The 24126-nt window shown below is 44.5% G+C and overlaps 1 protein-coding gene across 1 annotated transcript in view; it reads right to left on the minus strand.

Moving 5' to 3' along the window:
* Window positions 1-481: 481 nt before the first annotated feature.
* TTC9 (tetratricopeptide repeat domain 9) overlaps window positions 482-24126 on the minus strand; it is a 28250-nt gene continuing 4605 nt past the window's right edge. Inside the window, exons 2-3 of the mRNA XM_075713073.1 lie at window positions 5646-5828; window positions 482-561 (exon numbers count right to left, since the gene is read on the minus strand). Coding sequence (XP_075569188.1) covers window positions 482-561; window positions 5646-5828 — 263 coding nt within the window. The remainder of the gene's footprint in view (window positions 562-5645; window positions 5829-24126) is intronic.

Here is a 24126-nt window from a genome sequence, read left to right on the forward strand (position 1 = left end):
AGAGGGAACTGATGGTACGAAGGCATTTGCTATCCCCTGTGAAATGACCAGCGGCTCTCTTGGTTTCTTAGCTCTTCCAAGCTCCAGTGATCACTCAGAGCAGAAACTGTTTGTCTCCAACTTGCCTGGTCAGGAAGTGGTTGTTCTGGGTGTTGCTTCCCTAAGGGTAATAGGCAGTCAGCTCAGGACCAGAAAGGTCCCCCAGCATTGCCTACTCCAGATGTGTGACACTGTCTTGGAACAAGGCTGGCTGTAGCCATTGTGCTCTCCTGCCACGGGGAAGGGGTATTACCATGGTTGGCAAGCAGCCATATCCAGTGTCTAAATCTCTTTTTTTCAAAACTGGGATTCAATGAAGAGCAAGGGAGCGTGGATGGATGAGGAGATGAGGATGAGGCAGAGCAAACAGGAAAATCCACCAAATGGGCTTCTAGGAAGGAAATGTTCCCCCTTGGGCACTTCAGCTGAAGCGGCTTCATTTTCACAAGGCTTCTTTCTCTCTCTGGGAACATCTGCTGAGCTTCATCTCTGTAAGCTGGATATATCGTATGACATTGGTATCTGCAGGGAAAGAGCACACACATACACGTACGGTGGTTACAGCTCCCTGTAAAAGACAGACACACTGTACCTTCATCCTTGGTGCATCACCTGGGGAGCAACATGGCTCCAGCGCTGCCAGCAGGAACAGCATCAGTTGGAAGGAGCTCTGGACCAAACCCTGCTGCTTTGGTTTTGGAGAACCTGGTCTGATCTGTGCTTACCATCCCTGTTGCTCACGATCTTGCCTCAGCTAGTTTTTAACCTTCTCTCTGATTATGCTTGGTCAGCACAGTTGAATTCACACAGTTGAAACCGTCCAGGTCATCCCTGCCTGTTCTTGTGGAATGGCACCTCCACTGGCTTGCCTTCCCTCAGTGCCTGCGTGCAAGCCCCTAAAGACACCTTTCATACAGTTATGCTCTACCTTTTCGCTCTCCTACCCCTTTTACAGCCTATTTCACTCTTCTCACGTTTTTCCCTGATGAGTTGAATTGGGGAGAACATCCTTCACATTCTCTTTGTACCCTTGCTTTCCTTAAATTTCATATTTGGAAATCCTTCCACCATGACACTCTATCTGCATTTTTGTCACATGCAGTAAGCTGAGCCCTCTTTTTCCTTCAAGTATTTCAGTGCATCAACACAGCACACACAACATGTGAGTTTTGTTTTACGTCCTGGCCCCAGCAGTGAGGGAACTTGTTCACCCTGAAGCACAGGTTGAGCTAAACAAGTATGTATCCCCAGACAGACCTCATGATTCTGCAGTCATGGTCAGTCCTTTCTCAAATCGTGTTGATTTACTATGACGAGGGTGACTTCCCATGCACATGGCACCCATGTAGTGACAAAAGCCATGTGGTATCAGAAGCAAGCAAGCAAAACATATAACCACTTTCACTTATGTATTGATTGAAAAATGGTTCTTTGCCCACAGCCTTACTCAGCCAGCCAACCAGTGCCAGCTTAGTCCATTTAAGTTATTAGATCCTCAGAAATCAGTCTGAAGTACACTGCAAACCACAGTCAGAGGGCAATCTTGTCTCCTCCTCATCCAAACAGCCATGTGCCCCACACCAGCTAGGGAAAAGAGGAGTGCTTGAGCTTTCAAAGAGATGGGCAAATTACTGGCAACATGTCCAGCAAGTGTGGGTATTGCAACCCACCAAAGCAGCTGTGGGTGCAAAGTTTCCATTAAACAAGAGAAGGGGACATCTCTGTTGTGTGCTCAGCCAGAGCTGAGACAGTGGGAGACGGATCAGCTTCCCTTCACACAGAGCTCTCCACAAACAGGCCATGGGGTAGCAGTGGGCTGTAGCAATGCTGTAGCGACTTCTCAAGCTGTCTCTGGTGAGGTGGGTCTCCCTGCTGAGTCTTCTGCAGGTTCAACTGCGTCATCCTAGTCAGTTCGGAGGGTGGGATTCAGTGATTAAGTTACTTGCCCCATTTGGGGCATTCTTAATGAGCCAAGAAGTTCTGATGTTGCTTGTGTTAGACAAGGTGCACCAGCATCCTGGGCTGTTCATGCATTAGCATTTCATACCAGACTGGCAAATTTTAAAAGCAGCTTTTTTAAAAACAGAATTGCTTTTAGTTACGCAGCCTCCCAGAGTAAAGAGATTCAGTTGTGGGGGTAGCCCTGAATTTTAAGCCTAAAATGAAATCAGTGCACGTGGCAGGCAGGTGGCTAATGCCTGGCAGTGTAAAGACAGGGCTCATAGCCTGGCCAGAATTCCGCTGCACTGCCTGCACCTCACTGCAATCTCTCTGCAATCTCTCTGCTCTGTGCCCTTCTTAGCTTTGATGGGCTGCAGCCTGGCTAAACGTCCCTGCTGCTGAGGTTCACACTTTGAACACCTGCCCGGTGCAGGTGATAAGTGATAACTGCGTAGGCATGTTAGGAAATCACACCTGCCTGGGCCTGCAGGGATTCGACGCCTGGCTGAGGGGGCGGAGGTGGGTTCAGTACATAATCAGGCAATGAGATGCTGCCAACTCCCTTAGGCTTGTGGGTAAGGTAGCTAGCTGCTGGTAGCACAGCTTCACTCACCTGGGAGATTTCTGCATGCCTGGGAGGCTGGGGCAAAATAAGGCATAGCCTGATAGAGGGTGAGAGATCCTCCTATTGTGAGTTAGTTATAAATCTCCTGGGCAGGTTTTGGCATGTTTTGCTTCCTTTTTGAGGGCCACTATTTTACCAAAGAGAAATAATGAGAGCAGCACTCTGTTTACAGAAGTGGAATCCTGGTTTTGTCAAGTCTTTTCCATCAAATAGTATTGCACCATGCTAGTGCTGCCTGCAGAAGTATTTCCAGGCTAAATGTAAATGTTAATCAAGAGAAGACTCTCATCTCTCAGTGAGGAAGAAGTGATCCCCTTCTGCTGATGTGCGAATAACAGGTGAGGCAACTCAGGTGACTGGCCAGACCCATACAAAGAGATGGTGCAATGGGAACACCTCCTGGCTCTTAGGACCATGCCTGTGTCCTTGTGCAGAGTGGCTTCCTGCCCTTTTAAAGGTCATTTCTGCTTCCCCTTGTAGTTTCAGCGCCCAGTTGCTTATCTGCTGTGCAGGCACCATCACCTGGGTTTTGTTCCCAGGACTTCTGAGTCGCAGGTGTTCAGGAAGGCAACTCCTGAGCTCAGCTGTGAGCGCTTTCCATGCGGCATGGGAAATCTGTTTTGTGGGTGCAGCCTGCGTGATGTCCGAACATGAGCTTTCAGTGCAGGGCCAGCAGAGACTAACCATGGGTGTTTGATATTACCAGGTGAGCTGATGGTCTGGTCTCAATCCCCGTCAGTACCCACCTTGACGATGTGGCCCCACCAGTGGGAAAGAGCTGAACAAGGTTTGAAGGTAAGGTGTATGTTTGGCTGCCCATGCTGCACCAGCCTCTGGACACGGAGTTCATGGAGGGTTGCATGTATGCCTTGCACAACGTAACAGCGGCTTCCCTCTCCCCCAGTAAGGAGGGTTATACAATTATCTTGTGTTATTTCCATCTGCTTTTGTGATTTTTGTTTGGAGGTAACATAAGAAATCAGGCCAGACCTAACCCTCACCCTTGACAGACAGTAAATAGCCATAAGGGATTTCCTGTGCTGACAGCCCTTTAGAACAGTAAAGCCCTTTGCCAGCTAATTCCTCTTTACCATTTAAAATCTCCCCCACCAAAAAGAGTAATTGCCAATGATTTGTGCCAAAAACGTTCCTTACTAGAAAAAAAAAAAAACAAAACCACACAGAACATGACTGTAATAATAACTGTTTTTACCAGTGAGCCTAGTGAAACCTCGGATAAAGGAAAACAATTGCATTTTGCAGGTGGAGACGCTCACTTATTCTAGGTTACATAATGATTCTTGATAGCGTTACCTGATGCCTACTGCTGTGTTTTAACAGCCACGTCCTTTCTTACTGTATGTATTCACTTCTTTCCCCCAAATACCCTTCAAGTTTTCCATAATCATAAATAAAACAGTGGAACAATGGCCTTGAATGGCCTAACAATAACAGCAAAGAGTCTCTGGTGCAGAATTGAAGGCCAGAACTGTTTTTTGTATACATTAAGGGCCTTTGGGGACACTTCCCGGTATGTTTTTGCAGCAAGCCGTGGTATTTGAAGCTGTTGCTGTTGAATAAATTAGTATTTATTTCAAGAAGCAATGAGGGATGCCAAATAAATAGTATCATGGGGGGGTGGGGAGCACAGAAATACATATTTAAAAAATGGAAGTAAAGTGGTTCAGCTAAAAGGACTTTTTCACATCTGAGCCTAGTCAGAACCTCAAGGTTAAGATAACTTCTTATTTTCCACCGTCGTCTTTTTTCTCTTGCACAGGGTCCTCCATTTCCTGGTTCTGGCAAGGGCTGAAAGCAGAAGGGCACGCTGTAAACTAAAATAGGCTAAACTGAGCTTTTAAGCACATTTGCTCAGGGAGTGTGGGGTGCACAGCTGTGCTGTCAGACTGCCCAGAGCCCATGGCCAAGTGCGGCAGATGGGTCCAGGCACCCTTATGGGAGGTGGAAGAGGAAGGAGATCCGAGCACACCCCTAAGAGCACCCTCCCCGGTGCCCCTCCAGGGCACAGCCACCACGGGAGCCCTGCAGGGCCAACGCCTGTAGGACACCAAGCGCAGCCAGCTCAGCCTCCCTTGTCTCCTCTAGTTCAATGAACATCAGCTCCACCGTGCTCTGCCAGGGCCCAGGCTCGCTCCTGTTTCATGCCCAGCTCTCACATGTCCCTCTCAGGTTCAGGTGGAAGAGCTGCTCTGTGGGGTTTTCTTTGCACATGGCTTCCGTTCTGCTCTCTCGTGATCCTCTAATTTTTCTTTGAGTATTAGAAAATTCTTTTAACGGAAATGGTTTAAACAATAGTGTGGGTTTATCTCTCTATTAGGCAGTTCTTTGAAAAATAAAAGCACCATCTCTGCATTGTGGCCTTCTACCCACCTTCTGAGGTTGGGTAGGTTAGCATAAAGGTGGCTGCTCTGGCAAGGCTAAGTTGTTTGAATATATAATTTCTTTGCTGTCCCAAAACAATTTGTTGAGTTTTGACACATGGATGACAGACGCTTGGCTGATTTCGTGGCAAAAGCTGAAGCATCCTTGATGAATGTTTTGTGAGTAAATGTCTTTCTCTTTGATCAAATTAAAATTCTAACCCTTTACTAAAATGGTGGAAGGCATGGCTATTGGGGATTACAAATAGTGTCCTGACTTTGCTAAGGGGAAAAAAACCTTGTTCTCAGAGTCAGAAAATGTAATGGTTGGGATATACTCTTCTCCATCCTGCTTCCTTCTTCAAAAATAAACTAGGGAGAGAAAGAGAGGCAGGATCCCCTCCACACAGACGGCGTTGCAGCAACACTTATCTTCCAGGTTGTGCTGCAGCCTCAGCAGCAGTTAATCTTCGGGCACTGCAACCTTACTGCACTACAAGAGAGCGCTTGGAGGGCAGTACAGCTAAGGATACCATGAGTCATGCTCATCCCTGTGGAAATCAACGCAATCAAGTCAGGGACAGACTAAGTCTCGTGAAAAGAAATGCAAAAACACTCAATGCAAAGCCATATTTCCCGCTCCCCACCGCCCCCCATACCTGTTGGCTGGCGGGATCTTGCCTCTTTCAGGTAGTAGAGGGCCTTGTTGAAGTCACCCAGGTGGTAAAACGCCACTCCCGATCGATAGAGCGCCTTGAAGTTCTCACCTTCTTTCTGAAGCACTTTGAGGCAGTACTCCTTGACTCGTTCGTAATTCACCAGCTCGGCCTGGAGCAGGCAGGCTGCAGGGGATGGGGACGGGGCGGGGGGAGACAGACAGCCAGACAGGAGAACATTAGTGCCATATTTCTCCCTGCTCCTGCAATCTGCACGGGGGAAGAGAGCAGCTTAGGTGAGGGAAATGACTCAGACCTGTGATTCAGAAAGGGTGCACTCACACAGATTGTTTGCTAAACTCAATTGTTTGCAATTTAAATATCAACGCTTCTATTTTTGGCATTGCAAAGTGAAGGGATTGTGTTTGCTCCACGGGGCCGGGGGGGGGGCGGGAGGGAGAGAGAACGTAAACATCCCTCCGCAGAGCGGGAACGCCGCACGGTCTCGTGGCAGCAACTGGCTTCGTTTGTAGTAAAATTGCTTCTGAGACTGAAGGCTTGAGCTCAGGAAAGTACAAAAAGGCAGTCACTTATCTGACAAGGAAAAAAGGGACTAAATTGGATCAAATTTTGTATTTGGCTTAATCCAAGGCTGTTAGACTTACAAATAATATATAATTGCCTTTTATCCAAGAGGTCCTGTATGGAGTTTTGCTCTAAGAAACTACAGGGGGCTCTGCTCTGTTGGAATGTGCTGGTAGCAAACCAGATACACCTGGAGTTGTAGCACAGGGAACAAATGTGCTAGGCTGTGTGCTTTTTGCAAAATATTGCAACACAAGTTATTCCCGAGGGGTCAGTTCTGCTGACTTCCTAAAGGAAAAGGTAAACACAGTGAAGAAACGGCATGCTGAGGACTCTGTGTGCTGAAGGACAATTGTTGCACAAATGTCAAGGAGCTGAAGAAAGTCCCCATAGTGAGTTTCCCGCAACTAGGAGTTAAAGAGGAAAGGGGGAGATCCTTGAGGCATGCTTTACAGCCCTGTTTGTGGCTTACTGTAGTGCTTACTCTGGTGGGCTAAACTTCATTAGACGTATTGGGCATTAAGAATGGTTTGGGGAACACTGCCAAGAATAGGATATGGTGCGGTCACAGTATTTGGGGAAATTAAGAAAGTTGTGCTGTCCACAAGCCCACCCGGTGCTGCAACCCAAGGCATCTTTGGGAATGACATGATTTGGGGAAGGGGGAAGGAAGGCAGGATGCCACTGCAAGGATCAGTTCAGAGGCTGGCAGTGTCAAGTGCCAGGACATGGAGAGAAATTTCCCATGGCAGGTGGTGTTACTCAGTGTGTCTCTGGCAAGGAGGAGACTCACTGCTCCTGGAAATCCAAGTTGTCACAGTTCAGGTGTCACTAATGAACAGCCAGACTTCATTTTTTGCACGGTAACTGCAGCCTGCAGCTGAGAGGGTATGATGCTGGGTCAGGAATATGATACAGTTCTTGATCCCCTTCCCCTGCACCCCTAAAGTAAGCCCTGCACCCTCTCTGTATCTCACTTTACATTTCACGAGCAGGAGGTTGGCTAGATGACCTCCAGAGATTCCTTCCAACCTAAATTACTCTGAGTCTATGATCAGTTAACATGGACAGAATACGTTCCTAACCCAAGTACATGTTTAAAGCTTAAATAGCTAACTGGGAACAATCATAAACAGACTTTTACCAGTACAGAATTGATGGTACAGATGTGTTGAGTGAGGACTGCAGAACTAGCCCCGCTGCTGCTACGTTTTGTTGAGTGACGCAGTAATTACTAATGAGAGCTCTGTCCCATTTGCTTTAATGATGGACACCCAATATATTTTAACAGCTCCTGCCATTAAAGTGCATAGGTATTTCAAAGGCATCTGGTTGCTCGCTATTTGATTGCCAGTTAAAAAACACATATGTTTCTAAAAGCTCAGCAGCATTTCCTTATCCAGAATTTGTCCCTTCCTATTTGTCAAACATTGATTTTCCTCACTCTGTTTCTAATGGAGCTTGAAACGACTGTGCCTTGTTTTCCTTTATTTTTCAAAGCTATTAAAACGATGGCTGTGTAAATTTACTGCTGGCTTCACAGCCCTGGAAATGGGATTGCTTTGTTTATCCTGCTGACCAGTAGCATGTACAGCAGTGGCAGAAGCTTTCTGCGCACTGCCAGTCTGAGCCAGACTTTCACATTCTGTGAAACTGCCTTTCAGAGCAACTGGGGGTGGGGGTGGATTTCAGTCTCTCTGCTCATTTACTCCTTGGCATTTCCAGTTAGAGTCATAGAAATGACTCTGTGAAAAATGACAGGCAGTCTATTCATGTGTATTAACTCAGTAATTCCATATTGGACTTGCTTCATGGATTGGTTTAAGAGAAAAGAAAAAGTCTCCCACATCCTGCTAATTCATAAACCCAAATGGGATTCCAGATATCCAGCTGGGTTCTCTCTGTGACTCACACTCGCGGTAAAGATTCTGCAGGGCATCCCCACTAACTGTGCACGCAGCAGAGAGAAGTCAGTACCACATGGCTAGCAGGAGAGGCGCGTGTTTATCTGAACAAAGCGAGCAGATGGATGTGCAAGAAACAGTTCTGCTAGAGGAGCTGGCCATTTGGAGAGCCAGCGTTGGAAGCGGCTGCTGGAAATGAACCTGGAGTGAGTATCTTCCTTAAATATTTAGAGGTGTGTGCTTTCAGTTCTTGGTGGACTGAAATGATCTTAATAGACTTTGATTCAATGCAAATATTGAGGCTGTTAGTAATTCAGCTTTCAGAAATGGAAGAGACATGGAATCCTTATACTTCCTACCTAATTCAGTCAGGGGAGAATTGTTTTGAAAACATGTTGCTTTCCTAAGCAGACATGTGCATCTCTGGTTGGGAGTCTTTGTTTACCACATCAAACACCTCATCACCCTCCTGCTTGGTTCATAATAGGCCCCCAGTGAATCCTTCTGAGGAACAGAGCTCACTCAAAGAGACCGAATTGAGAGGTTTATCCAGCTCCTCCTCCTCCTGCTTTCTTGAAACGAATGTGCGATCCTGCACAGCACCATCTCTAGTAGTTCTTTGGTCATTAGAAGGGTGCCCTTTATTTGCAGATGCAAACCTGTGGTCGCCCATTCCCTGCAGGTCTCGTCACTGTAACACAGCATCTGGTGGCTACATCTCTGCAGCTCAGAATGTAGGGTGTCCTGCTTCCCTGCAGCATGCAAGTTATCCATCATACTTGCTTATCATTCTCAATTTGGCAGCTGATTTATTGTGTCAGCTTAAGCAATAAGTAACTCCTAATTTTTAAAACCTTGTATGTCCCATGGTGATGAAGCGTCCCTATCTGCTGTAAAATAAGCCATTTTGAAACTACTGGGTGAAATGGGAGAAGGTGAATGCTATTAGCTCCAACGGAGGGGCCCTGTCCATCACTCTTCCCAACTGACTGTTGATGTTTAAGCAAGGAAATAGGAAATTTGGCTGGTTTTCCTCATAAGAGGAGTGTTAAGCCTAGTGGACTCAATCTATGCCAGCAAGTTCCATGAGTTGCAACAATTTGAGAGGCGCAGTACAGATCTGGTACCAGTAGATGACTGTACTGTTTGAGCTAATTTGTGTGGCCCTGCTCAGCACAAGGTTAGGCAAAACAAATATTAAAGCACCTGTAGAGCCAAAATACATCTACACTTTTAACCTTTACCAGTAGCTGCGGTTAGCAATGGTGGGAAGTTGTAACCAAAATCCTCACAGTTGAGGGTTTGGGATTCTACTTTATTGCACCCTGAATTAATTTTGAATTCCAGCGTATCTTTCAGGAAGATATCTAAGCTTGACAGGTGTCAGTGAGAAAGGGATCCATGGCAGCCCTCTTCTCCCAAAGGTTAAGTACTTTCATTGTTTAAGAAACGTCACTACATTTCTACACTGATATTTTGTTCAGCTGCAATTATTAGCCACTGGTACAATTACTAGCCACACCTTTGCTACCCTGAAGAGATTGTGTTTGCTTGTTGCATTGGTACTCTGAGACTCTGACCAGGTCACTCCTTCATCTTCTCTTTAATAGCCTGCATAAAGAAGTGCCTGGAGTCTCTTATTAAAAAACCCCATATTTTTCAGCTTTCCTCACTTGTATAGCTGTTCTTTGAGCCCTCAAAATGAAGTTCAACTGAAAGTGCTGTCAGTTAGCATCCTACCAGAGAAACCTCTTCTGTGTGAATACCTCTGCAGGTTATGCAAATAGCTCAGTTTGGCCCGAACTTCTGGCTTCTAATTTTGGCTCAGCTAAGAACTAAGTCTGGAAGTAGGATGTACAGGTTTTAATATGGAAACTTTGAACCACAATACCAAGATCCTTGCCTACCTGGCAGTTTTCACCAAAGGGTAAATCTGCATGCCAGAACAATCTTCCAGACACAGTTTATACCAGTGGCTAAATTCCCGCTGTAGGCAAGGCTCAAGACCCATCTGTGTTACAGAACACATAAGAGAGTGAGCCAAATTACTGTGCAAACAATGTTAGCGTATCCCTACCCCGTGGCATGTTTCTTGGGCTCAGCATGTTGTGTTAGTCGTAACAGGAGTTCCATTTGCTGTTGTTCTGGGAGATGAAAATGCCCTTGCCCTACAGGAATATCTTGGGTTGCAAGTTCGTATTTCACAAACTCCTGTCTTGTTTGCAGTTCACTGTCACCCAGGTAAGCTGGTAGCACTGCCTATTTTTAAGATTGCCTTGTGCCTTCCACTGTAGGAGAGAGTCAGCTGCTTTATAACTTTGCTGGCCTTTTAAGTTTTTGCACTAAAATATTCTATGTGCAATGTTTGCCTTTGATGTCTGCTTTTGGAAAATGTCAGCCAAGACTGTTCAGGTATTTTTGAAAAACAGGCTAGGGAAACGTATCTTATTTTTCCCTTGTTAAAGATCTCTGGTGACTGTCTCTTCGGATTTGTCTCATGCCCTCTCATCATTTGGCTTTGCAAACTGAAATCTGGCAGATATCGTTTGTGTCAAGCAGGTGCCTTCTGTTATGCCTGGGGTAATCTATATCTGGCCAACTGATAACCTTCTGAAAAGAAAACTGTTATAGTACCACACATAGTACTCAGTAGAGATGCCTTAGAATTTGGTACCCAAATCCATCGAATATTTGATCCACCCTGGGCACAATCCAACCTAGGAAAAAGTGGGGATTTGTAAACTTAGAGAGGAAGAAAATTCTTTTATTGCCTCACTGGTCACAGGAAGAAAGAAGAGCAGAAAGTGGAGACCAAGCTGAGAGGGGATGCGTTAGTTATGACAGAAAGACAGGGAGACAGGTGTTTGCAAGGGGAGGAGACCGGGGCTGAAACACACATGGGGTCAGAGGCACAGAACTGTTGGGGTGGTGAAAGGGGTGTACGAGTGGGGAGTTGAGGTCTGTTGAGGAGGCAGAGTCTGGGGGGAGAAGTGGAGTTAAGAGTTTGGACAAGGTGCTAAGGACACAGAGACACAGTGCAGCTAGCCTGAGGACCCAGGGGAGCATTTCCAGCAGTGAAATCCAAGCAGAGGAAACTAGTCTCCCTAGGTGCACATGAGAGCAGCTCCTCTAGCAGATCACTTCACCACAATCACATTCCTGCTCTGAATTGTCTGTTTCTTCACTGAGTATAGTCACCAAGGGATATTAACCTGCAGTGCTTAAAGCTAGCCTTTGCAAATATTCCCTGGAGACTGGAGCAGGTGTCCCATGCAAGAGCTAATAGTAAGTCATGTGGTTGAACCACTCTCATATACCCATGCGAAAGGGTCTGAATCCAAATGACCTTTGCTTTACAGCCCTTAGACTGAAAATCTAGGGGATATTAGATTTGCCTTCCAAAAATGCATTAATGCATTTAGTCCATTTTCACCAAGGAGTTTAATGCAAGGTGGGCAAGGCTAAGAAGACTCTTCCAGACAACCAGTGGTTTAAAGAAAACCAATCCAGCCTGTATTGATTTGTTTGGTTGCAAAGCAGAGAGAAGTAGCTAAACCCATTACTGCTTAAACCTGAAGTGGATATTCCCTCTTTATTTATTCTTGACTCTACCACTGGAGTTTAACAGCCTATGTGGATTGTTACTCCTTAGTAAGTGCTAGGTACTCCAACCACTACAAACTCAATGTGTATTTCACAAACTGACAGTGTCATTCCCAGAAATAACCACAACTAAACTCTGCAAAATACATTGCTTTCTGATGTGATCTTGTCCTAAGTATAGCAGCCAGCAGCTCAGTTAAAATCTGTTTAAATTGCAGGAAGATGGTGCATATTCTTGCTCTCGTTCTATTTTGGAAAACACATGATTGATGCTTTGATATAATTGCTTCAGGGTTTTATTCAGACATTTAATTAAGACCTTTATATGTCATTGAACGCTTTGTTCTCGTATCTCTTTAAGACTTGAAATAATAGGGCAGGCTAGGAGAGTCTCATGCTTCTGTTAACTGCAGAAGGCTTGGCACCCTTCATAGAATCATAGAATAGAATCATAGAATCATTTAGGTTGGAAAAGACCTTTAAGATCATCCAGTCCAACCATTAACCTAACATTACCAAGTCCACACTAAACCAATTAAGGGTAGACTAGACTAAACCACGCCCCAAAGTGCTACGTCTACCCATTTTTTGAACGCTTCCAGGGATGGTGACTCCACCACCTCTCTGGTCAGCCTGTTCCAATGGTTGACTACCCTTTCTGTGAACAAATTTTTCCTAATATCCAACCTAAACCTCCCCTGGCGCAGCTTGAGCCCATTTCCTCTTGTCCTATCTCTAACTACTTGGGAGAAGCGACTAACACCCAAATTCATGGTGATGCTCTTCCTCAGAAAAGAGAAAACATGATAGTAATAAGTTTTGGGTTGATTTAAGTGTTTGGGAAGAAAAATCATTGGAATATAACAACAACAACAAAAAAAACCAGGAGGAAAAATAAAAGGAAAAAAGTTTCTCTTGGAACAGACAGTGATCTTCTAACCATGCCACTAATGGATGTATCTCTAATCTCTGCATGCTGCAGTCTGTGTAAATGGTGTTTACAACAAGCGCACGGAGCACATGGTGTCCACTGGAGGAATTAAAGGGGATACAATTACTACATGACATTGAAAATTTCAGCCATATGTTAGTAATTTAAATTGTCATTAACTTCTAAAATGAATCAGGTAAAATGTTTTGAAAGATGATGCTGAAAACGTAAAGGGTTATCTTAGAATAAAAGTCACCTTGGACTTCAACTACTGTAATTTTAGCATACAGCATAAAAAGATCTGGACTATTGGAATGCTTTCCAAACTTCTCTGAAGTTATTGATCCTGAGTGTGCATACTCCACAGGTTACATGCGGATGGCACAGCCCAATTTTTAACCTACGTTTTAACCTGTGTTAAATCTTCAATCTGGATTGGCATTAAAAGGAGGCGTATAACATGCAGGAATGTAAGAAGCCTACACCAAGGGAACAGAGCAGAGGTGGTAAAGCATCCATATCTGCTGTGCCTTTCAAGAATGCAACCCAGCATTCCTCAAAAGAGGATGTTTAAAGCATCTTTTTTTCAGACAAATGCTGCATGCAGTTTCACTACAAGGCTGAGACACTAATTAGGATCTGCAGTTTCCAAACAATCTCTTCCATGAAATATTTCTCTCCTTTCTCTATAGTCCAAGCTTGCAAACAAAGAGGATTTCCTGGCTTCTCACCAATAAAAAGCTAATTATAGACAGCTTGATAATGTCTGGCAATAATCTGATCAGCTGACTCCTAGTTCCCGGACAACCTTAATGGGATGAAAAGGGAATATCAGAACGACAGCACAACGTTCCAGCCAGTGGCTCTCATTTATTCCTCTCCAGGTACCAAAAAGGCCTAAATATGCCCGTATGTTTCTGCATGCAGGGAAATGTGTGGAAAATTAAAATCCAAACTGTATGACAGGTTGTCTCTCTCTGTAGGGAGGGATTAATGCTAAATGAGGTGTGGATCCACAAATGTTTGGAGAGCCTGAAGAGAGCCACCTCTTCCAAGCCACCGTCCCCTTCTTCCCATCCTGCCTTCTTGGCCATGCCTTCCTCCCAAGGAGCATGGTCTCCTTCAGTTCTCTGCTGCTTTTGCATCCTTCATACCTCTTCCAGAAGAAATACCCTGACTTCACAGTTCCAATTAGCTTTTCTAGGAGGGAGAGAGAGAAGTAGTGACTGATGTATGCTGAAGCTTCCACCATCACGCACATTAAGAGGCATCTAGCAGTTCTCAAAGGAGATGCTGAGCCTGTGTGTCAGGCTTTTTATGGCTGGCAGCCCACCCTAGGATTCTGCCTATTGCCATCCCTTGGAGTGGACAAGGCTGATAACAAGGAGATAAGTAACAGCTAATGTGAGCTGTCAGAACAAATCAGTTTAACTTCAGTCTGCAATGGGGTGATCAATCTTGAAGATAAAGGAGAAAGAGTAGATGTTACATACCTTGGCTTTTACAATACTCAAATGACAAATTCTAGTGACATTTTCTTAAGCAAATTGAAGGAGAACAGTCTAAATTAATAGACTTAACTCTGTTAACAAAGTGAAAGACAATATTAAGTAGAGTTCTGCACTGATCTGACCTAGGCCCCATGGTATTTGGTATTGTCAATAAAGACCTAAGTGACAGACTGCAGACTGCCTTGTCAATTTGCAGATAACACCAAGATGTGAGGAGCTGGCAAAGGATCCCCATGAACTGGTGGTGTCCTGATAAAAATAGGATGCAATTCGACAGGGGCAAGTGAAAGGTGCTACAATTAGGCAGGAAAAAAACCCCACTGTGTACGTACAGCAGGGGAACAGTTTGTTGGAGAGCAATTCTGCTGAAAACGATCTGGGGAGTGAAGTGGATCACCAACTAAAGTCAACAGGGCTATACTGTTAATGAAGAAAAATGCACACCAGCATGTATGAAAAGAAGCCGTTTGCAAAGATGTGTTAGAGTACTGTGTCTCATTTTGGATGCCAATCTTGAAAGAAAATGCGGATGTAATCCACAGGAGGATCCTGACAATAACAAGTGGTCCAGAGAGGACAGAATATAAGCTCTCAAGAAGACCATGAGGGAAGACAGACTAACAGTGTTCATACACGTAAAAAGAAAAAAAAAACCCAACCTGTAATGCAAAGGTTATAACCCGGATACAATCTATTCTTCTTGTACTTGGGAAGTAAGAAGAGGTCTTACATTTCAGCTAGGAAAAACCTTCGAGCAGTAAAGAGAGTGAAGCATTGAAAGAGACTGCTTGGAGAAGTTGTAAAGGATCCTAGTTTTGGAAGTGCTTAAAAACAGCTTAAGCAAACGTTACCTGTGATATGTCTTATCTGTACCCTTGTACCACACATAGGTATGGATAGAAGACTCTTGAATTGCTGTTCAGCTCTGTAGTCCTGTTATTGATTGCCTCTTAAAAGTCAGAGCGTGAACAGTCCTCAGTTCTCCTTGATGGCTACCATTTAGTGCTAATTCCTGCTAGGTCCTGTTGGAGGATGTCAGAGCAACATCCTAGCCAGACGTGAATGTGTAAGCACTTAAATAAGAGCAGGCATGAATGATTTCTGCCTTTTCTGTGTGTTTATGTTCCCATATTTCAGACTTTTCTAATTTTCAAGACCGTAGTTCTTTAGAAGTGTTCATTATTTCTACATGATTCTTATGCTACTTTAAGGCAAGTTTGTGGTGATTTATGCTTCTTTTTTGTCACAAATCCAGTGATACAATACTGCAGTTTTCCTTCAAAGGGCCAAAGCTCTGAGAAGCAAGGAATTTCAGCAAACTTTTAATCTGATCCTCACAGCTTCTGTTTTGGAAGAGTATTTTGACCTACCAGTTCCTGTAGTTACTGGTCCTTCAAATCAAAACCAGAGGCTTACTGAAAATTCTTAACTATGGTAATATTAAAGTAGTAGTTAAAATCTAGATGTCAAGCAAACAAGAATTGTTTTCTGAAGCCAAAATCTGCCCCCACCTGTGTACCAGCAAATCTTTATTCTACCAAAATACAGAGCTTAAGGTGGAGATGATCTTCATATTGCATCTTCTAATCTCCATGCCTTTGATTTTCCCAGCCAGGAGAGGTAGGAGCAAAGTCCTAGCAAAGCACTGGTAGAGCAACAGCTTCAGTCAGCTTTTAACTACAGGATCATTTTGATTCTGTAATATCCATAAATAAGCTCCTCCTGCAGCCATGTTAGAAGAGATGGAAGTCCCTTCTGTTTGTTTTTGCAAAGGCTGTTATTGTTGATCTGCCAGGTGAAATCCCCTGGAGGTTTCCTTCTCTCTGACTTTATATTTATCTAGTAATCTTTGACCTGTCTTTACCTTTTAAAATGGTACTCATCTAGTCCAGTCTAGTCCAGTCAATATGACTTTAGATATGTTTGGCCTTCAGATCTACTATTCCAGTTGATATTTTTTCCACCGCCCCGTCCTTGCTGTTTTCTTTCTTTCACCTTGTGTTGCTTTACTCTCTCATGTGGCACTCTGGCCTCCTGTTGCTATTGACACCCACTGGAGGAATCTGGTCTCTTGCATAATTTTCACAAGGGAAAAGTACATAGAATTTTATCAGAGATCAGCAACATCAGATGGTGACAACCATCTGGTAAGTGTCTGGAGTTCAACAGCAGTCCAACTCCAACAAATGCTACCAAATATTTTATGATTCTTACTGGAGTATATTACACAGGGAAATTAAGGTCTTAACGGAATGATGTGGGTTTTTTCAAACACATCTCAGACAAGAAGGGCATTTTTGTAAGTAGGGAGATGTTTTGGAGGAAGTGATGGATTTCAAGCTGCCTTCTCTACTGAAGGGTAAAGCGTCCTTTGCTTATAGTGGTTCAAACAACTGACAGCAGTACTGTGAAATGCAGCTGGAACACCCTGAAGGCTCTCAAATGAAGTGACTGACAGATGTGCATACCACGATTGCCTCAAGCCTGGCTTACTGCAGCATGTTCAATTTGAGATGAAAGCTAGCACTTTATCCTGTACCACAAACAGGGCAGGATGACGTGGCTGCGTAACATCTGTGTGCTGTGCCCTGTGGTGGCTCACAGTTCACCTCCCAAGACACGTGAAAGAGCTGACAATTGCAGAGTCCGCTAAGCGGTGGAGAGCAGGCTGTCTCTGGGGCCACCTCCTTGTGTATTCATGCCATGTATAATTGATAGGGACTGAAATGCTTTTGGTTTTTCCTTGAACTCTCCCTAGCTGAAAAGACTCATCTGGCAAGATGGAGAGGTCAAATGGGGAGGAACATTTCCATCATTAAAATAATAACCCATTCGTGTGTTTTATCCAGGTCCAGTGTAGCCCAGAGCCTTTCCATTTTAATGATGTTTTGAAACAGAGAGAAACCTTTATGGCCTCTGTGGGAGGGATGGAGAGGAGAAAAACTGACGGAATCAAAGAGGCAGAGGATGCCCAAGTCAACTGTTTTCTAACCAACTGCAGAGAGAGAGGTATAAAACAAAGCTCTTGAAACCTTCTTTTCCTTAAAAATCACTAAAACTTACACAGAAGAGTAGTTTGTCAGCAACAGAGCCAACTAACCCTGGTGGTGTCAGGCTGTGTCACCTGGCTGAGCTTTCATAGATGATGTAAAGTGAGCTTAAGTGTCACCCCTTTGGGTAGTTGGGCCTCTAGCATCCTTGCCTCTTCCCTGCTCTCCATTTATACTGCATAAACTTAGTACCATTGAGACATCTGTCCCTCCATCAATCTAGCTGGCCAACAGGTTTGAAAGTGAGAGGGGACTGACAGGCAGACCACAGAAAACATGCTTGCTTATGACTCATTTCCTTTGGAAATCAGGCTGAAAATGAATAAACTAAAGACCAGAGGGATGATTCAGTATACTATTTGCCTGAGAAAGTCAGGGTTTGAACTGTGCAGGAGCACATAAACCAGCCCTCTAATAAGATGTCTTCTCTTTAATATGAACTGTGGCAAAGCGCTTCAGGTAAAGATCTCGGATCACTCCCAAACCCTTCATAAACCACGTCTGTGCAATGCATTGCTGGCAGCGGAGGAACGAGGTAGGAGTGTGTGTCTGATTTGGAGCACGTGGAGGGTAACTTCCACCCCAAGCAGGGAGCTTGTTTTCAGGCACCAGGAACACGCAAATCATTGTACTGGATCAGGGCAGTAATACAATTCTCCGTCTTGACTGTGCCTTTTTGGTTAAGCTAGGGAAGATGAACATACGGTATACGAATTACATGGTGGCTAAAGAAGCTGAAATGGGTTCTGCGGACGAGCATATTGGTCTGTAAATAGAGATTACTAGTAGAATACCTCAGGAATTAATTTCAGAATTGAGCTTGTTTAGTGTTTTTGTTAATGCCCCTGATGTAAAAGTAGGAGTGCGCTACTGGCAGTGTGAAGGTGGAAGGTACCGTTAAAAGGGATGAGGATGACAATGTCATACAAAAAGAACTACATGACCTGGTGGACAGCAGTAAATTTATTTGGGATGGAAGTTGATAATACAAAATTTAAGACCGTGCTCTTTGGGACTAACAGGAATTTCTGGTAGAATTTGTGAGCTCATGAGCTGGAAACAACCAAAGAGGAAAAGGATGTGAATATGCTAGCTGATCACAGGATGACAGAGTCGTTTACGTGACATGGCTGTGGACAGGGAAATGAAAATCTCAGAGCAGTTTATTCATAAATCCAAACCAGTTAGCAGTGGTTTTCAAGCATGAAAATGTAGTATTTGGTTTACAGTTTTTATCCTATCTAATACAGCAGTGAATGTTCTGATTTAGTTATGTGTCTAAGCCTTCTTTTCTAACCTTATTAGGTTCTTTAACTCCATGATACCTTCTGGCACTGTACTCCAAGTTAATCAGCCCTGGGTTTTAAAAATTATTTTGTATTAATCTATTAATTTAATTTACCCCCATCCCATGAGCAAAGCTCCTGAGCTGCCTCAGTTTGAGCTCCACCACAGTAGTTAGAGAATGTGTAAAGGAAAATGAATACATTTTCTTTGCACTTCCAATATAGGTGAGGATCTTATGCTGCTCTGGCTTCCTTGCAACTTGAACTACCATGTCTTAAGCAATTAATCACTGCAAAGCATTTAAGAGGATAATAATCAAGGATTTGAATTATGCTAGTACTAAAAAAAAATATGGTGAGTGAAGGAGTTGAGGCTTAACTTTGCAACACACTGTTTGATGAGAGAATCATTGCTACAGACACGGGGCAGAGATTCTGATTTGATTCTTTTTGAAGCACTAGACAAGAAAAAAGGTGCCTTTGCAGAGCAATGGCTAGGGCTGACTTATGATGGTTTTGCAGAGCATCATAACAGACCCCTTCTCTCATTGTTCTGCTTCTGCAAGATCAGCTGGGTGGGTTGATGACCTCCCTAGGCAGCTCCTGTTTGGGAGAGGCTACAGCCATTCAATGGGGCCCATTTATTCTCTGAAAGAGTGGATGAAACATAAATCTTTTTGCCCTCTTCCTCTCTGCGAGCCAGAGTGGAGCAGAGGAATGAGAATTCTCACAGCTTCTTCCCTGCAGTTGGTTGAAAGATCACTCTTTACATAATGAAGATGCTTTTCATATCAGGGTGAATTTGTGGATTAGATGGTGACTGTAGGGATAGCACAGCACACCGGAGGTAGACGTTTGTTAGTCACACCAGCCCAGGAATAGCCAAAGGAAGCACTAAAGGTCTGACATAAATTTTCAAGCCCCAGACACTTCCTCTGCTTTTAATTTGCTTCCAAGAGTAAATTTCCTCTCCCACACACTACACTGGGGAATGTGCAGGGCAAAGATACCCCACTGCTTGTTTTGTATTCTCCCCTCCATCTGCTTCAGATAGCAGTAAACAGCTCTGCTGCCTGGAGTCAAGAGCTAAGTCTTTCAAGTTGGAAAAGACCTGAGATAAGCAGCATCCAACTGGGCTGATCTGTAATCAGACTTTGCATGTTAGGCTAAGCCTTGCAGATGCACCAGACGGGTAGCAAATTTCCACCAATGCCTGATTAGGTTCTACCAAGAGGGCCCTGAACCCTCTTGTTTTAAAGAATAAGGTGACTTACAGCAAGGTAGATACCTCACTTGAGTTCCCTCAAGTAGGAAATGAGCTGTTTAGATGTCCCTGATGTGGCCAGGCCGGAGTAACACCAGGGGCATGAAAACTGACAGTTGTAATCATGGCATCACAGGAGCTTTGGAATCAAAATTTGAGGAACACTAGTTTGGTGACTCTTTGCTGGCTGACCCAGCTTCTCCTTTCCAGCAGCTCCCAGGCAACTAGATCAACGGCTAGATTAGCACAGTTTTGCTTCCTGCCACTCTGATATGAAAGGAGTCGCTGTTGCCATCGATGCAGAACAATCTACATGACAGCCCCCTAAACCGGCAGCAAGTAAATGCAATGGGCAGTGCTCCTACTAAAGGAAGAATGGGAATACTGAGCAGTGGCTAGAAAAATACTCACTTTAGTAGGGCAGGCATTTGATTTGTCAAATGTGGATGTATTGGAGAAGGAAAAATGCTGTAGCCTTGCAACCAGCCATCGGTGTCCTGCATCCTGAAAGGCTTATGCAGCAGTCTAAGGATGGTTGTTCTCTCCACCTAGGGACATGTACAGAGTTGCAGTTCCTGCCTTGATGGTATATATGAGTGAACAGGACTGAGATGTCATGATAAAGTCAGGAGCTTGGGACACAGGCCTCGTCAGGCAATTTGGGGTTCTTTGGCAAACAGATCCACAACTACTAGCGTTGCAAACAGCATGAGACTGCTTTTTCCCCTGATTCCTGTTGGGAGGCTGTTGCCCAGAACCATTCACAGCTTTAAAGATGAGGACATGCTGCTGTGACAGGCAAAGTTGTGATCACAGCTCCACAGGACAAGCATGTGTTAAAATTCATGCCCCTGATCAGAAGAGTTGGTAACCTATAAAGGTGAATGACAACGGGTGTGAAGATATGGACTATAATCACATGCTTGCACACGTACACACTGTTGTGGAGGGGTGCTCCTCCTTGTTATACGTAAATAGGTAACCAGCACCAAACGACTGGCTTCTTGTAGGTGTCACAGCAGAGATGGGCCTTGAGGAGAGCCAGGAAGAGAGCGAAGGTCCAGCCCGCGCTAATATATCGCAGGCAAAATCAGCTCAAAGGAATCAAGTGCACCAAGGTGTTGTGGGGCAGAGTGTGAGAACAAGGGGGATGAGAGGACCTCACTGGCAGAACAGAGATGGGGGAAGCCTGAAAAGGGACAAAACTTTGTCTGGGAGGTCAAAAAGTCTGACGTGGCTGCATTGCAACTGGAAGAGGAATTCAAAGGGGCAAAGGCACGGACTGCGTAAGCAGCCCCAAGTCCTGAGCTGAGAAATGTGATGGGAGAACTGGATACACAGGACAAAGCCAAGGAGAAGCAGATGGTGCTATCCAGCCTATGAGCCTCAGGGCAATAGTGTGTCAAGAATTTTGGAGAGTGGGGAGAATGGAGCGGATTTTGAAGTAAAGATCATGACATTAGCTATTGCCTATGGATAGTAACAGATGAGTTCTGGCACATCAAGCTATGACAGCTAAAGATCATTGCTCCCAGCTGTCGCTTCTGCCATGGGTTATCACAGAGAGAAAACGTGACTGTGCCTAATTAATCTCCATGAATTGTCTTAATATTGTTTCTAGCGGTGTCCTAAACTCCTAATGGCTGTAGTGAGACAGACTTTCTACTCCAACCCCACCTTCAATGGCTGCCGACGCCTCGGCAAATGTATAAGAACAGGGAAAGCTACAGCGTCCTACCACCACCTCCCAGCCTCACGCAAGTGAGTGTGTCCCAGCTGAAGCTACCTTCAGCAATTCCAGCAAAGCTTCCAGAAACTGCACTGACTCTACAACTTTTGTTAGAGAACAGAGCAGTAACGCTCCACGCCACCACAAGAAGATTTACCTGCATTCATCGATCAATGTCCTAAGCTTACTGTTTCCCATCCAAGATGCAGTGCAGGAATGAACAAAAGGAGACAGATTCCTGAGCAGCCATTAGTAACAACTTTCTAGTTAATGGTAGTTAATATTGACTCTTTTTCAAAGCATTTTTAACTGTCAGTTTTAGTCACTGGTACGGTTGCCTGAATAAGCTGAAAACAAGATTAATAAACAGTTGTCTTCCTTCTATATCAGTTTCTCATCCACAAAGTGAGAGACCAAAGAAGAAAATAGCCAGTAAATTTTCTCAAAACTTCATTATGTATTTTCTCCCTTTCTTCATTTTGTTTCCTCAGTTTCATAGTCCTTTATATGTTATTTTCTGTGACACAGCACAATGTCAAGAAGAAAGTGGGACCTGCCAACATTTAGACCTCCCCCTTTATTTATACTATTTACTTCTACTGTTCCTTTCCTCACAGGAACCTCCTTTATCAGGTGTGCATTAGAGCTCATCCTAAAATCCTAATGTGAAAACTTCTGATGACCCTCCATTCTTGGAGCATCAGTTGCACTGCTCAGAGGACACTGATGAGGAACTGTGGATGTGCTGCTGAACAGATAAGTGGTTCTAGGGGAAAGGCTGGAGAAACAGGTCTGGAGTTGGGTTAGAAATTTCTGGGTCTGAGCCTAAGTGAACAGGAGGAAGAGAAGGATGCTCGCCACCTGCTGAACCATGCAGAGGTGGCCCAGCTCCCAGAAAAGGAGGTAACCATGGAGCTCATGGGTGTATTTAGCCATAGACTGGGAACCAGCTTTGATTTTGACACTAGGTTTTATTGAACCAGCTGAACCATCTTCAGCACAGCACTGATGGAAACCTGTGGAGCTGTAGGAGGCTGTGACTCATTGCAGGACTTTTTTGCTGGAGGAAACTCCCAGACAGCATTTCAGAAGAGGATAGAGTAAAGCTGGCAGGACATTCTACTACAGAACTCTCAGAAAACATGCCAGTGTTCTCAAGGTGGAGAACAACCAGTACGCTTTAGGTAAACAAATTAACCACCACTCTGTTCTTGAGGGAGCTTTTTGATTTTTGACATCTTCTGCTTCATCTCCCATGGTGAACTGTAGCTAGACATGGACAACTCACCAAGACTACAGCTCCACGGAGCAGTCTGGCAAGGGCTCTATACCTTCCCAATACTCTCCGTTTCAGGCAAATGGTGACAAGGTCAGCTGGGACAGGCTTCTCCTCATGCAAAGGGAATTAAACATGTGGTAGAAGTGGCTGCAAAAAAAACTCCACCAGAGCCTCAAGTTTTGAAAAGGCTTGGGAAGAACAGTGACATATATAGAAGAAAATGCATCTCCTGCCTCAGCAAGAGAGATGCTGTCAGACATGTATCACTTAAACCAAGTTTGGAAGCAGCTTGCCATCCTTTCTCCTCCTCCCCCTGCCCCCCACCCCCCCCCCAGCATCTGCAGGTATTTCCATCCCACCCTCTCAATGCACAAGAAACTCCTCCCTGAACAGGGAGAATTTTGTCCTCCAAAATAAAAGGAAATAGATAAATACGGAGTATTTCTAAAGAGTAATTCATGACAATGGCTTCAAATCCCACTTCTTTAAATACATGTCAGGGTTTGAGGCCATCAGTAAAAAACCCACACATAGTCATCTGTGTTTATTCTCTGCCGCAATTGCACCTACCTGGAGCAGTAATTGCATCAGGCCTGTAAAACAAGATATTCCCATGCACTCTGGCTGGGTAGACGTATCTGAACCAGGAGCGTCAGGAAACTCCCACCTCAGTCAGTAAAAGTGCAGACCACATCCTGCCCTGTTTGCTGCTGTCTCTCCATTGCATGGCATCCTTACAGAGGGAGGTTTTTTGTTGATGCAGCACATAAAAAAAGCTTCACATCAAGCCACAATCCAAGACTGCTTTAACACCCACAGCACCATGTGTCCTGGTAGAGTCTGTACTTGTTAACGGCTATGTACTGGGATGGGATTTTAGCAGAGACTCCTTGTGAGGAGTCCTAGTGGGTGGTCAGTGGAGACAAGTTTTACCAGCTTTTCTCATGTTTAGTTATATTTTTACTTGGATTAAGTATTGTAAGTATTTTTACTTGGATTTCTCAGTGGGACTATTCACCAGCATCTGTGCAACTGGTGACAGTTGAGAGTAGTACCCACACCCCGTCTGGAGCCCAAGGGGGCCAGGAGGTTCCTAGGCTGCTGAAGTGCCATGTTTTGTGGGACTGTCGCTATGACCTTCGCATAGTCGTGAACGGTACCAGCGCACATTTCTGCCAGTGTAGGAGGCCAAAGCTCATTATCCAGGCTGAGATGTACCTTGGATGGCTACATTTTGTAATACTCTGTGCAGGTATGTGTGTCCTCCTGCCGAGACTCCTATACTAAACTAAACATACCTGAACAGGTATATAAATGCATTACGCTTAATTTACATTCATGT

This window comes from Pelecanus crispus, chromosome 6 (assembly GCF_030463565.1).
Source record: "Pelecanus crispus isolate bPelCri1 chromosome 6, bPelCri1.pri, whole genome shotgun sequence".
Classification (NCBI taxonomy): domain Eukaryota; kingdom Metazoa; phylum Chordata; class Aves; order Pelecaniformes; family Pelecanidae; genus Pelecanus; species Pelecanus crispus.